Below are 14,500 nucleotides of genomic sequence, written 5' to 3'. Positions count from 1 at the left end.
AATAGCATAAAGGTGGAGTGCAGATGGGGGCCATTGATCATTTGGGACTTTTACCCAAATCCGAAAGACAGGACATAATTTCAGTTTTTTTAATTTATTTATTTTACTATGCTCCAGAAGTTAGTTGAGAGAAAATATTAATTCAATATTTATTTATTCAACACAACTGTCTATTTGTAATATTTTTAAAGTATTTATAATTTAAGTGAATTTATTTGCTGGTTTTTTTTATATGTTTAGTGTTTACAAATTCCAACTTATCTTTGTCAAAGTATGACATAGATCAGTAATCCTGGTATAATTTAAAATAGGATTTGAATGTCTTTGAGATTAAATAATTCGCATCATTTAGAGGTGAAGGAATACATTGCTGTGAATAAATAAATAACTGTTGCAACTTATGATGATGTCATGTATGACTGTCTTCCTCGGGGGCAACAGTGTGGTAAGATGGTGGTGAACGTTACACCTTCTATATTGGTTTTGTAGACGTGCATCCTTCTCTGTATCTGGTAAGATTATACTTTCCCAATGGAGAAACTGTTTGTAACATCATGCTACAAAATGTTTCTGTTTCAATGATACATGTAAAGTTTGGAGGAGTAAAAGCAAAAGCAAACTTGGGCTCCTTGCCAGCATGGAGCCCCGGTGAGAAATACGTTCACAAAGTTCTACACATCCTCAGAAAAACAGTTTGAATATTATTCCCACAGAGTCGTCATCTAAAACTGATTTTTAAAAATATCCTGCTTGTTGTTGGAGCTGGGAAACACTTTTTTCCACATTTTAGATGTTTGCATATCACCAAATAATAGCTGTGGGTTTGCAATGAAAAATAATTATATAAAAAGGATAAAAGACAAAGGAGAAATGGTCAAAAGACCTGCACTGACAGTATGAAAAGTAGATGTTTCGCGCCGTGGGGCGCCAAATTAAATTCTGCATGCGGCGTTGTAAAACCCTGGGTCGGCTCTGAATATTTCTGCAACAACAACAAAAAAAACAAAGCTCGTTTGTTCTCATAAATTTTCTTAAATGAGGTTTAATTTAAGCAAGCCAAACTGATGCTCGTTTGTCTTGCTGGGTTCTCCTCTTCAGGAGCTCCTGCTGGCCCGGGGCCCCTCAGAGAGTCACTGCAGTGAGCTATTTATGGTCTCCACAGGAGCAAGGTTCCGCCTCTCCGGAGACATTTTCATATACCATCTTAAACGCCCCTCTTCCTCTCTCCTCTACTCCTGTCGAGGATGCTATCCACCGCTGCTGTGGCGGGGGCGAAGGGGTAAGAAGGGAGGAGAACTCTCCACCTGCACTCCTATTGGCTCCCGGTGAGCCTGTGCCGCGTTGACGTCAGACCCCCACCGCCCCTGCGGCGCTGAATGGACCGAGCAGCCTGTCTGCTCCATACTCCAAAACAGCTCGGCACGGCGCGGCTCGGGGCGGCTCGGGCATCACCCTGGGAATAGAGAAATACCTGGAAACGAAGGTTTGAGCGGAAACAGGCCTCAACAACAGCTTCGTGTTTTTGAGGGGGGTTTTTTTGCACACAGGCGAGGACGGGGGGAGTGCGCCCACCGCGTTGCGGGTGTATGTGCGTGCGTTTGGATCACGATGATGCAAAGTGCGGCGGTTCTACCGACAGAGAGTCCTGTAAAGAGTTTACCGGAGATTCTCGGTGTTCCACTGCAGCGTAAGACATTGTTTGTTTTTTTCCCCCATCCTCTCGTCTTTTTCTGTCGATTGCCAGTCCGGGAACAGGTTGGTGACCGCAACCACTGCTGCGGGGTCGGCCGTAAGGAGAGGGGGGCTTACTTACAGCCAGAGAAGGAGAGGAGACTGAAGCCCTCACAGGCCAGTGATGTGTCATGCTGCTGCTTATAAAACAAGCTGCCAAAGTACTTAGATGAAATCAAGTCACGGTCAAGAGATGAACACCCCGTTCATCTCTGCAGCTGTTCGAACTGTTTTCTGCAGAAGGTGTCAATGCAGTTTCAAGCTTCCTTAAACGTTTTTAATACTTTCTGTTCTGAAGCAGCGGTTTGGTGTCAGCGCGCTGCATCCTCAGTGCAGAGCTGCTGGATTCACACTGAGCCTCCCAGCTGTTAATTTGTAAACGAGCCTGCATGGTCAAGAGATCAGACGCGGTTGTCAACGTCGCCCGTCAGAGAAACGCGCGCTGGCTTTGACTGGCATCGGTTACCGAGCCTAATAAAAGCCTCGGACGTCTTATTCCAAAAGGGCCGGCACCAGAACGGACATTTGCAGGCGATAATTATCAACGAAATCTCGCAGCATTTCCTGGACCTCGGCGTCAAAGGCGAGAAATATCTTACATCTGTTCGCTCGTTAATCTGTGCCGGGGCCTTTCATAATCTGATCGTGTAAAGATTGAAGTGCGACCGGATCCGTTTCTGCTCTGACCTAATTATTCAGGATCGAGTTAGGAAAATGTACAGATGGAGCAGGGGGCTAATAGGCAACCCCCACATCCACCCACCAAAGAAGAAGAAGAAAAATATATATATAATGATAACCCTGTAAGGGTGAGATAATTACTGCAACTTAATTAATATAGTTTCAAAACATTATAAGATAAAATGCTCAAAACGAAAACTCTCTCTATCTATCTATCTATCTATCTATCTATCTATCTATCTATCTATCTATCTATCTATCTATCTATCTATCTATCTATCTATCTATCTATCTATCTATCTATCTATCTATCTATCTGTCTGTCTGTCTGTCTGTCTGTCTGTCTGTCTGTCTATCTATCTATCTGTCTGTCTGCTCTTTAATTTTATGAATTGATACAGATTAACAGATTGGATAAAGATCCTGCCACTCAGCCTCCTGCAGCGCCAGGATTCATCCTGGATCTAAACCTGGATTATTTCAGGAACCAAAGCAGTCGCTCTAAGCATTTCATATCAGGAAAAAGGGATATGAAATCCCTTTTCAGTGTTGTAGGGAACACTACAACACTCTTAGGTTGTAGTGTTAACTACACATTTGGTAATCATAGGTTATTTACTTAGGGAGGTGAAAGGTTGGAAGCATCAGTCTTACTCTGGAAATGTGTTTTTAATTCCTTTTTAAAAATTTTTTTGAAGTTCTGAAGAGAAGAAAGCGACCCAACAAAAACAGACTCTGGCTGCATTGAGAACCACCCCTCTCTTCTACCTACACACACTTTAAATGTTTTTATTTTCATTTAAAAAAATATTCTGGGTTAGGGTTAAGGCCAGTCCCAATTATTTTTGCTAAGGGAACAATGTTTGCATCTACAATATTCCAGGTTTTCAGGATTCAAGCTGAGTTTTTAACAATAAAATCCAATCTATGATTCTATTTCTTACCTTTAAAAAATTACGAGTGGTTCAGAATGGCGATCTGACTTTTTTTTCAAATCTGATTTTTGCAAAAAAAAAAAAAAAAAAAAATCATACATTTTTACTATATTATTGTATTTAGTTATTATTTTTGCAAGCATGCTTCTCTCGCAGCACCTGCATTTGCAGAATGCAGAATAACATCTGTGTTTTTTTTTATAGGGAGATTTTTTTACAGCGTGCAGATGTGATTTGTCTCGACAGAAAATAGTCCCGCTGCGTGGGTTCAGACTCCTGCTCATTTTTCTACTCACTTTCACCTCAAACTGTCACCGTTGTGTTTAATGGAAATCATGCAGATGTGTAACAAAAACAAAAACGCTTCGATCAATGTTGTTCTTTTTTATGTCTTTATGTTTGTAGACATTCACAACAACAACAACGTCAACCTTACTTTTCATGGAAAGATTATTTTTTATTTAGTTAAAAAAAAAAAAAGAAGGCCTGCATGCACAGATGGAACGACGCAAAAATACGTCAAATGCGTGGCTTTGACTCTGTTTTTAAAATAAATTAAAAATCGTTCAGTTGTGCTTTGGAAATAAATTCATAAAGGTCTTGTGTGTCTGAATGGACACCGTGTGTACTGCTGCAGATTAAGTTTTCTAAATTATATATATATATATTAAAAAAATCTGAATCTAATCGCGCCTTGATCTTGATTTATGTCAGGACGCCGTCTCACCTAGAGACACTGGTTGTCACCACGCTTTCCATAAAATCATTCAGGGATTAATTAAGATCGAGATGGAAGAGGCAAACCAGATTAAGACGGAGAAAATCAATACGTCGTCAGAAAGAAAAAAAAAAAGCATTTTTTGCTCTGCAGGCGAATACCTCTGAGATCAGCACCTTGGACAGAGACGGTAATACGTACCGAGCGCACACGGTTTTATGTAAAGACATTTATATTCTAGTACAATTGTATCTGAAAAACAGGCAACATTTGCTATGTGAGGATTGATTTTCTTTAAAAACGAGAAAGTACCATAATACCAGAGCAAGAAGGTGAAAACAGGATCAGGAAAATTATTGGAAAACCTCAGAATGAGTGAAAATCCTGAATGAACAAATCTCCAACACATTTCAACAACATATGACAACCTAATAATTTATATCATGAAAATGCTTATTTTTTTCCCCCCGTCGGTCTAATTTATTACAATTTCAGTATTTTTAACGGAGGAAACTCCTTTTGACAAAGGATTTATTTAGAAAGTTTAATTATAAATTCCTCACCGCTGAAATTCTGCACACAATCTACTAAGACAATGTGAGAAGAAAAGAAAATCCTCTCCTTCGAAACGACTTCCTATAAATACAGCGAATCTCTCTGGTGATGTTGGACCTTTGCCTGCCTTGCGCCGGTGGCTGAGTGTGACCTGGCCTTCTCGTTGTTTCTCCTGGCAGAGATCCCTCAGTGTGCAGGCTGCAGTCAGCACATCCTGGATAAGTTCATCCTGAAGGTGCTGGACAGACACTGGCACTCCAAGTGCCTCAAGTGCGCAGACTGCCAGACCCCGCTGGCGGATAAATGTTTCTCCCGGGCAGGCAGCGTCTACTGCAAGGAGGACTTTTTCAAGTCAGTGCGCCTTTCTCTTTTCTTCTTTTCGTTGTTTTCTTGTTATTTTTTAATGAGCATAATCACTGGTTTGTGTTTTATTTTGAGTCGCAAAGATTGCAACTTTTCTATGGGGGACTATTTAATGCATCAAAACTGCTAAAAGTGCCCAAAATTCAGAAATAATGCTTAGAATCGCTCATGTAGCTAGTTATAGGTTTATGTATAGCATACATATTGGTGCAGATTAGACATGAACCGGTACAAAAAAAAATTATCATGAAGTTTATTTTATTCTTAGCAAGACAGCTGAATGCATCCATACCAGAGCTAAATTTTTATAACATTAGAGTTATTATTACAAAATAATAATCGTTTTCAAAGCAATTGCTCTGTTTTTTTTATGTGATACACAAATTTAAGCCAAAATATATCATAAACTGATGCCAAACTTAATAGGTTTTGAATGCTTATTGCATGAAATATACCTGCCGCCATTCTGCTCTTTATAGAGTAACGTAGGTCCAACAGGCTGGTAATATCTGGTTAATTAGTGGAAATGTCTGGTTGTGACTCTAATCAGCGAAATTATTGGCGTCTTTTTAGTTTCCATATCATGTTTGACTAGAAATATTTTGAAACAGCTGATTTTCTGTCTTTTTTTGTAGGGGACAGGAAAGTGTAATGGGTCTCTTTCAGCCATCTGACTGGCAGTGTGTAGCAACATGTGGGGGAGGGGGCAGAGGGAGAAAATCCTTTTTTTCTGATGTTTCATTAAAAGGATTTTAAAAATCTGTCAGAACAGTCTGATGGAAGAAAGTTTTGAAACATTTATTTTAAAGCGGTGGTAAACCTTCACACTGGTTCCCTGCCTGCTTGGTGAAGATGCTATTTATAACATCTGTGATTTCCACACCCATAGATTAACTTGGCTCTGATTATAAATCCCTATATTTCACTATCTTTTTTTTTCTTTCTTTTTTTTTTTTGCCGTTTTGCTTCTTTCTTTTAATGATTGGATTTCAGAAGCATTACAGAAGAAAATTGAGTTTGACTTTCATCCAAAACAGGATCAGCAGATCTGGGCTTTTTACTAAATCACGTTTGAAAGGTTTTAATGCTCAAAGCTTGAACGAGACCCCCGAGGAGCTCTGGAGTCTAACTGGTTGCTAACTGTATTAGCTGACCCAGGGGGCCCCGTGAGGGGGACGTTGGCATGTTCAAAACTCTTCAAACATGGAACAGCACACATGTGGTTTTTCTGGTTAGCGACTCGAAGGCTTCACTTTCCTTTTTATTTTTGATTGGGTGCTTTCCTGATTTAGAGCTTCTCCTCTCCTGTCAGTGTTTTACTGGTTCTCCTCAGGGTGGGTTTACTGTGCTGACTTTATCAACAAGCTCTGTTTAACGTCGGTACTTTAGCTGCAAAAATACAAGCATGCCAACACACAAGCAGATATGCAAACTTGATGCATTCCACTGAATGCGTCAGTCAGGCTTGCTGTTAGCAGAAATGCACTGCAGAGCTCGTTACCTTTTGCGTTTAACAGCGAGGACTTCATATGTTGCAAACTCTGTTACATATTTCAGTTTGACAACATATTTTATGGAAGTTTCGCCGTCTGCATCACCATCACCACCTCTGCTTCATGTTTCCCTTCAGGCGTTTTGGAACAAAATGCGCGTCGTGCCAGCAGGGCATCCCTCCGACGCAGGTGGTGCGGAAGGCGCAGGACTTTGTGTATCACCTGCACTGCTTCGCCTGCATCATGTGCAGCAGACAGCTGGCCACCGGCGACGAGTTTTACCTCATGGAGGACGGGAGGCTGGTGTGCAAGGTGGATTATGAGACCGCCAAACAGAACGGTAGGTGTGCTCACTGTCAAGGCAGAACGAGAAGAAAGGGTGAACATGTACTTCCAGTGATATAAAATGATTGTTGCAAATGTCCATCTATTTGCTTCGCCGCTGAAAGGCTCTGACCTAACTGGGCCGCATCAGAATTGCAGAAGAGCGTGATAGATCAAGCTGTATGCACCTCTCAGCGAGGCGAAATAACTTCTGACTGTGGATCGTTGGTGTTTGTCATCTGGGTGTGTGTGCTGTTTCTGTCCCTCCCTCTCCGCTGAGATTTCCATGCGTCTCTGATTGATTATGTAAAGTGAACCGATGCTCTTATATGGTGCGGCTCCAATAACTCCTCTCCTCTGGCAAAGGGTAGATTTATGTCCTCTACTGTGGGAGTGGGACAGATGCACAAGGACAATAATACACTGCCCTGCATAACTATTTGCTTCATTTAAAACACACACACACACACACACATAAATATATGCAGAGGGATGCCACTCATGTTTGCACCTGTGTTTACAGATGATTCAGAGGGTGGAACCAAACGACCAAGGACCACCATCACCGCCAAGCAGCTGGAGACCCTCAAAAGTGCCTACAAAAACTCGCCAAAGCCAGCCCGCCACGTCAGAGAGCAACTGTCCTCTGAGACAGGCCTGGACATGAGGGTGGTGCAGGTAGAGCATTCATTTTTTAAAAATTTATTTTTAGAAAATTGACTTGGAAAATGAGTACACTCCAATTTGACTGTGATTGAGTGAATTCCTCTGTCATAGGACATAAATACTTGTCTCTCTGATCATCTGTAGTAATTTAAACAATGTCATTATGACTGGGAAAGTCTGTAGTTTTATCATCAGGACTTAAAATCCTGTTTGCTTTATGTGTTTAGAAGCTCCTAGGTATTTTAGCAAATCTCTGCTTCTTGATCACGCTGAGATAAAACACAGTTATTATTTTTAATCCATTCTGTATTTTGACATTGTTTTATTGCTTTTGATCCCATCTTTTTAAAAAAAACGTAAATAATTATTTAGCTATGTACTGTATGTGCAGTATTTTTAATTAATTAAAATGTATAGATTTATTTATAAATGTATTTATAATTTTTTTTAATTTTTAGTTAATGTTCTAAATTAATAAACATATTCTTATTTGTCAATTTTAAAGTTTTTATTGCAGCAAAATCTTCGATCATAACAAATATTGGTAAAAATCAGTTATAAGTCCATCCATCCATCCATTGTCTGTTCACCCTTGTCCCCAATGGGGTCGGGAGGGTTGCTGGTGCCTATCTCCAGCTACGTTCCAGGCGGGAGGCGGGGTACACCCTGGACAGGTCGCCAGTCTGTCGCAGCAGTTATAAGTTATTATTATTTATAAAAATTTCATTGGTGCTATAAATTGCATGCCAAGCAGTTGGAGAGGTCAAATATTCTATCATATTTACATAAAAAATAAACTTCCTTGCTTTATCAAATGTTTAATGCCAAACTAAAAATTTCAAACAAGGTAAAAAAAAAAAAAAAAGGAAAATATGATGGCAAAATTAATTGCTTTAATTTGTCTTTTTAAAGATGAATATTATGGTTTGACCCGGCAGGTTTGGTTCCAGAACCGGCGAGCAAAGGAGAAGCGTCTAAAGAAAGATGCCGGTCGCCACCGTTGGACTCAGTTCTATAAAAGTGTCAAACGCAGCAGAGGAGGAACCAAAGTGGAGAAGGAGAGCTCGGCTGATGATGCAGGGCTCAGCGACAGCGAACTGAGCTTCAGAGGTATTTTTTTTTTCCAGGTCATTTGGTCCCAGAAAGGGAATTAGCAGACATATTGCTGCTAATAGGATTACGGCAGCATTCAAAATGGTAAATCACATGAGAGCTGCAGATACCAACACGTCTTTGTGGCTTTTCATTTGCCTGCTTGTGTTTCCTGTTGGAGTGTGCCACTTTGAGGCAAATCTAAAATGTCATACCTGTTTCGGTTTTCCTCTGTGGCCGCTGATGCCTCCTGCCTCTGTTTGTTTGTGTGATGGAGCTTATTGGAAACGAGCAACGACTCCTTAGTGGGATGCAAATGGAGTTTTAGGCATCTTTCTGTTATTAAATATTCGCAGCACCCCTTCCCCCCCTTTCCCTTTCTGGATAATTGTAAAAGTCTCCGAACCAATTTGAAAAAGAATGCTGTTTTTATGAGAAATGAAAACATGGTGACAGAAACTCTATAAAGCATTTGAGGCTTTTATTCAATTAGAGAGAAAGTACTTTTAGGCTTTGTTGTTACTGAAGCCACACAGAGGATCGATTGCAGATGTAAACACATATTTTGTACTGGAGTTATTGACCAGCACACAGACAAATATGAATTTCAGGTTTAGCATGTGTGTCATACTATATAGAAGATCAGTATCCACACATTTTACTTGATATGAGTCAAGAGCTTCTGCAGTCTTCAATGAATGCTAAAAAGCTAAGTTTTTAATCTTTTAAGTTTCTTTCAGAGAAACCCAAAGCCTCTCCACTTCGCATGCAGTCTTTTCTATAAACACTCAAATCACTTGAATTTTTTTCACTTTGTCATGTTGCAACCACAAAATTCAAACTGTTTTACAATACACAAAAAACACTGCACAGTGCACAGTTCCTGAAGTGGAAGGAAAACAATGCATTGTTTGATTTTTTCTTTTGTCCACAAATAAAAATCAGAAACATTTGGTGTGGATTTGTATTGACCCTCCATTTTTCTAATAGCTCAAGATAAAATCCCATTCAACTAATAGGATATTCCCACAAATAATATCCCAAACTTTGACAGTCTCACAAAGCTCCATTCAATCAATCACCTTAAAAAGGAGAGAGTGTGATGGAAGACTAGCAGCGATCACGCTAGTGGCAGCATCATGCTGTGGGCCTGTTTTTCTTTGAGAAGAATAGAAAAGCTGGTCACAGTTTATCGGCATCATTCTGGAGAAAACCTGTTCACCTTACATGGACCCTGATACACAGTCAGATCTATAACAGAACAATGTACATACAGACTGGTCCAGTCAAAGCCCAGACCTAAATACAATTAAGAATATATGGTAAGGATTGTTCATGCTGAGTTATTTGGATGGGAAAATTGTTCAGCCAAGCTCCAAAACGACTGACCCAAAATAATTGCAATTATGTTTGGTTGTTTCTCCAAACCTTTTAACCTGGGAGGCGTTCAGAACCATTTTTACAAACACTTCAAAGTTGTACACCACTTTGGGGTTCTCTGTCATGTAAAAAGTCTTTAAAACAGATTCCCGCTGCAAAAATAAACGTTCAAGTTGTTTGAATACTTAAGGAAACGACTGTGTCTTACTTAGTGCTCAATTAAACCTATTAAAAAAGAGAAATCTCCTGTATTATTTCTTACTGATCTTCTTTTTCTGATCTCCTCTCTAGACGACCAAGTCTTGTCTGACCTCAGCCACGCAAACGGCCTTTACGGGAGCGTGGGAGACATGACCAACAGCGCCGTCCTGAACGGCGGCTTCTCTGTCGACGCGGCGGGACAGCCCTACCAAGACATCCGGCCAGGGAGCCCCTATGGTCTACCGCAGTCACCTTCCTCCATCACCTCCCTGCCCGGCCACACACCTCTCCTCAACAACCTGACCTTTAACATGGACAGTCTGGTGGCGCAGGGGGGGCCGGGCGGAGTGGGACAGGCTCTGAGGGCCATGGCGGGGGGCCCCACCTCAGACCTCTCCACGGGGAGCAGTACGGGATACCCTGACTTCCCCACCAGCCCGGCCTCCTGGCTAGATGAGATGGACCATTCCCAGTTTTGAGCCTCCAGCTCAGCAGAAGAACCACTATGAGGATTTATCAAAAGGACACGACAGATGTGTTTTGTTTTTTGTTTTCTTTTACATTTCTTTACTTCACTCTGCAAGACTGCTGTGCTTTGTGTTGCTCGGTGGAGAGGAAAAGCTTGACTGGAGTCCGAACAGTGAGATAACAACCAGGTTGGAAGATGCAGACTGAGCTTAAGCAGTAAAGCAACACCTGAATGTTCAATCTCAACACTGCATCATCACAATTTTTTATTTTTTAATTATTGCCTGTTTTTATTTTGTTCAATCGCTACAAAGGAGACTAAACTCCACAAACACTGGTGGACTGTGCTCAAACACACAAGTCAGGGCCGTCATTTGTACCGGGCCCAGAAGGCAGCTGCATGCTTCTGATTCACAATGAGTTGAACTGCTGGCCGGCCGTACCGGAGCCTTCACATTGGCATTGCACTTTACTCTCCTCTTCTTTTTCTACGTGAACGGACAGGAGTGCAGAGGAGAGAGACATATGCACAAGGCAAACAGTGTTTCACTCGGAGAAAAACTTACAAGAGCAGTGGCACAAGTGTGAATCTAGAAACATGCTCATGTTTTTTTTTTTGTTTAGCTTTTTTATGTGTTACCGACAAAGTGTTTTGAGAAATGGTCTGATCTGCTGATCTGTGCATCCAGAAATTGTTTTAATGAGGGTGTTTTGAGGTTTTGAGACAAAGTGGTCATATTTACAGAATTTAATCTGAGTAAAAGACGCTTCAGAGAAGAAATCCGTTAGTATTAAACCTTTTTTCACACGAGGAGCCAAAACTTTCAGTATAGATCATATTTCTGCATTAATTTATTCTTCAGATGCAAAAATATAAAACATGCTGTTTCTGTAATAAATAAAAACACCAATAAGTATTAAAAGAAACAAAGAAACGGCCCTTTGTGTTTGCTCTCTTCAGGCAGATCCAGCCTTCTCCTGATAATCTTCTCAGTCAGCAGCAGCCTCAGCTTTGCCTGCTGTCAACCTACTTCCCCCAACTCCAGATGTGATGTCGGCCCTTTGTACCAGAGGGATTAACACAGTCTGCCACATTCAGAGCTGATAATTCAGCATCTGAGCTGGATCGGCTGCAGAGATCAGTCACCGTCAGCTCCAGCTTCACAAGTTATTTGCTACAAGAAGAATATCTCAAAAGTAAATCCCCCGTGAGCTTCATTTAAGTTGTAAAATTAACCAACAGTTTCATGCTTGTGCAGAAAAATGCATCCTCCCAGATCTCATCTCTGCTCCTGTCTCTGATTTGAGGACAAACCGGTCGATGTGAGCACCTCTTTGGAGAAAACAAAATGCCAAGTCTTCTTTTTTTTTTTTTTTCATATTTCACCTCAAGGCAAATCAAATAACAGGCAGTGACACAATTACAGATTACAGCCCACAAATTACAATGTGTTTACGTCTTAAAATCACAATACTTTTAACATGTGAGTGAAATGGACAAGTCAAAAGAGGGGAAAAAGTTCGGCCTTTAAAATGGATCTTTATTTCTTAAAGTGCTTATTTATGCAGAATTTATTTGAACTGTTTTTAAATAAAGGTTTTGATTATTTATTATTAAGACGTTATTTTAAAAATCATGAGTTAGAAAAGTGAAAAATGCATTTCAGTAATGCCAGGTAATTTCAATTAGTTTATGCCATGTAAATAAAAAGCATAATCCCTCCTACTAGACGTGGGTCACAGCTTTGTTCCCTGCACAAACCAGTGGATATGCAGTAAATGCTGCTCACAGCTGAATTACAAAGTAATTTGTTGGCTGAAATCTGGGATTTTAGAGGAAAACAACACAGAAAACCCATCATTGAAGCAGTTTTGTTCAGTCGGTTTTGCCTCAGAAGTTTGCATCTTATTGTTGTAAATTTTGTACAGTTTGAAAACGTGTAGATTGTCTTGTTTCATGAGCGCTATTTATTATTATGATTATTATGATTATATTATTATTATTATTGCCATGTGTCTTTGAAAAAGATGTAAAAGAGAGCACTGAATCTATTCATTTATGCCTTCTGTGTAATGGTATGAACCGTGTAAAGTTAAATCTATATGAGGAAAATAAAGCTGAATTGTCTTTGGTTACCCCTCGAGTGAGTTTTTCTTTATTTTTCACAGAGCTGGCTTGCAGTGATGAATGCGAGAGCTAAGATTGCCAGGCGAGCTTTATTTATGACGCATTTAAAGAAAAATACATCCTGTTGGTGTTTTTATTATTTTTGCCTTATCGAAACGCTCTTCGAGCCAGTTAACCCACAAATTCATTTACCCATTGAGAGCATTTACCACACACTTAGGCCTCTATTCAATTGTGGAGATCCATTTAGTACCTCCAACAGGCACTGGTCAGTCATTTAACAGTGATCGATGCTGTTTTCCTCTCTCGCTCTCCGAGAGTGGGGGTGACAAGAAAGATGCATGAAAAGAAACTATATGGGAGGACAGAGGGGAGGGGAATAAAACATGCACACAAACAGATGCCTTGCTGGCTGCTTCTCTGATCCTATCAGTGCTGAGGAGACACTGGAGCAGATTGCAGCACAGTCAAATCTACCCTTAATCCCTAGACTGTTAACTAATCGTAGAGTGATTTGTGAAATATGGCCAAACATGCATTGTAGTCAGTCAAAGAGAACGTGTCTCTTATGAGAGTAAGACAGGATTTTAAATACATTGTGCATTAAAGCAGTGTTGATTTTAAGCCATCACGCTTTGAAGATTTTCTCAAAGCTGACTAAAATAATTTCCTTTTGTGGCACATTGTTAGAGATGAAGATATTTCTTCTTGTTTTTCTGGATCTCTGAGTCAGGAATCAAACCCCAGACATTTGTGTCAAGGACTAATAGTCTGTAAACGAGGCTCCTGCTCTATAGACATGAAACTATCTCTAAAGTCTTCACTAGTGTCTCACATCTTTTTTCTCCCCTTGTGATGCGACACAACTACTTGAAAGATTTATAATTATGTAGTACTTTGGAAAGGTATTCATACCTTTTTCACATTTTGTTATATTATAACCAAGAACTTCAATGTATCTTATGAGGATCTGACATGATTTTAAAAGATTTTCACAAATACTGTTGTAATGAAGGTCTTCATTACTGGTCAGGATAACACTTTAATTATGTGCAAATGATAATGAGACGGGTACAAATAGATTGAAGTATTTTATTGGGTGTTTTATGCAGGGCATCTCAGTGGGTATTGAGGGTGTCCTGGGGGGAATAATATAAATGAAGTAGGTATGGTAATTATGAAATGTATTACAAATGTTTGTAGATTATGGCTTACCTCTGCCTGAACACCTGGTAAAGATTCCGGAAGAGACCAAGTGCAGATGGAAGAGGGGGAACAAAGCCTGAGGTATTTTAGAAGTGATGAATAAATTAATATTTATATGAGGGTAGTTTTAGATAGCAAATGAGTATGTAACCATGAAGTATGTTTGTTATTTATGTGTTGAAGATTGGTTGTTTTGTTAAGTTGTTTGGTGTATATGTGGTTTGTTCTATCCTGTCTTTTAAGAAGTGTGTTAATTGGTACCGCCCAGGATTACAAAGCCTGCATGTTGGCCACATGATAGGAAGTAATAGGTGCGGGTGCTGCGACACCTCATGACCATGTAAGCAGGAATGTCATCTTTGTTAAATGTTGGAGATTAAAACACCTGGTTGGTTGCACTACCCCTGCCTCCAGACTCCTATTTCAGCCTCCCGCTAAGGGCCATCTTAACAACTATTCTTGAGAAGGTCAGCGCATCAAGAGGTCAACCCCCAGAAGAACGCTGGCTAAGAAACAGAATGTCTCAGTATGAATACAGCTGTTCTGTGAAGGCCTAAGA

The 14,500-nt window shown here is 40.2% G+C and overlaps 1 protein-coding gene across 1 annotated transcript; it reads left to right on the top strand.

The window, feature by feature from the left end:
• Positions 1 to 1,416: 1,416 nt before the first annotated feature.
• lhx4 (LIM homeobox 4) lies at positions 1,417 to 14,342 on the top strand. Its single transcript, XM_028027560.1, has 6 exons — positions 1,417 to 1,687; positions 4,800 to 4,971; positions 6,614 to 6,816; positions 7,324 to 7,478; positions 8,405 to 8,576; positions 10,230 to 14,342. The coding sequence occupies exons 1-6, from the start codon at positions 1,609 to 1,611 to the stop codon at positions 10,616 to 10,618; spliced, it is 1,170 nt and encodes a 389-aa protein (XP_027883361.1). The 5' UTR covers positions 1,417 to 1,608; the 3' UTR covers positions 10,619 to 14,342.
• Positions 14,343 to 14,500: the final 158 nt, after the last annotated feature.

Source organism: Xiphophorus couchianus, chromosome 9 (genome assembly GCF_001444195.1).
Source record: "Xiphophorus couchianus chromosome 9, X_couchianus-1.0, whole genome shotgun sequence".
Classification (NCBI taxonomy): domain Eukaryota; kingdom Metazoa; phylum Chordata; class Actinopteri; order Cyprinodontiformes; family Poeciliidae; genus Xiphophorus; species Xiphophorus couchianus.
Note: the sequence above shows the minus strand (reverse complement) of the source record. Positions and strands in the feature narration are given on the sequence as shown.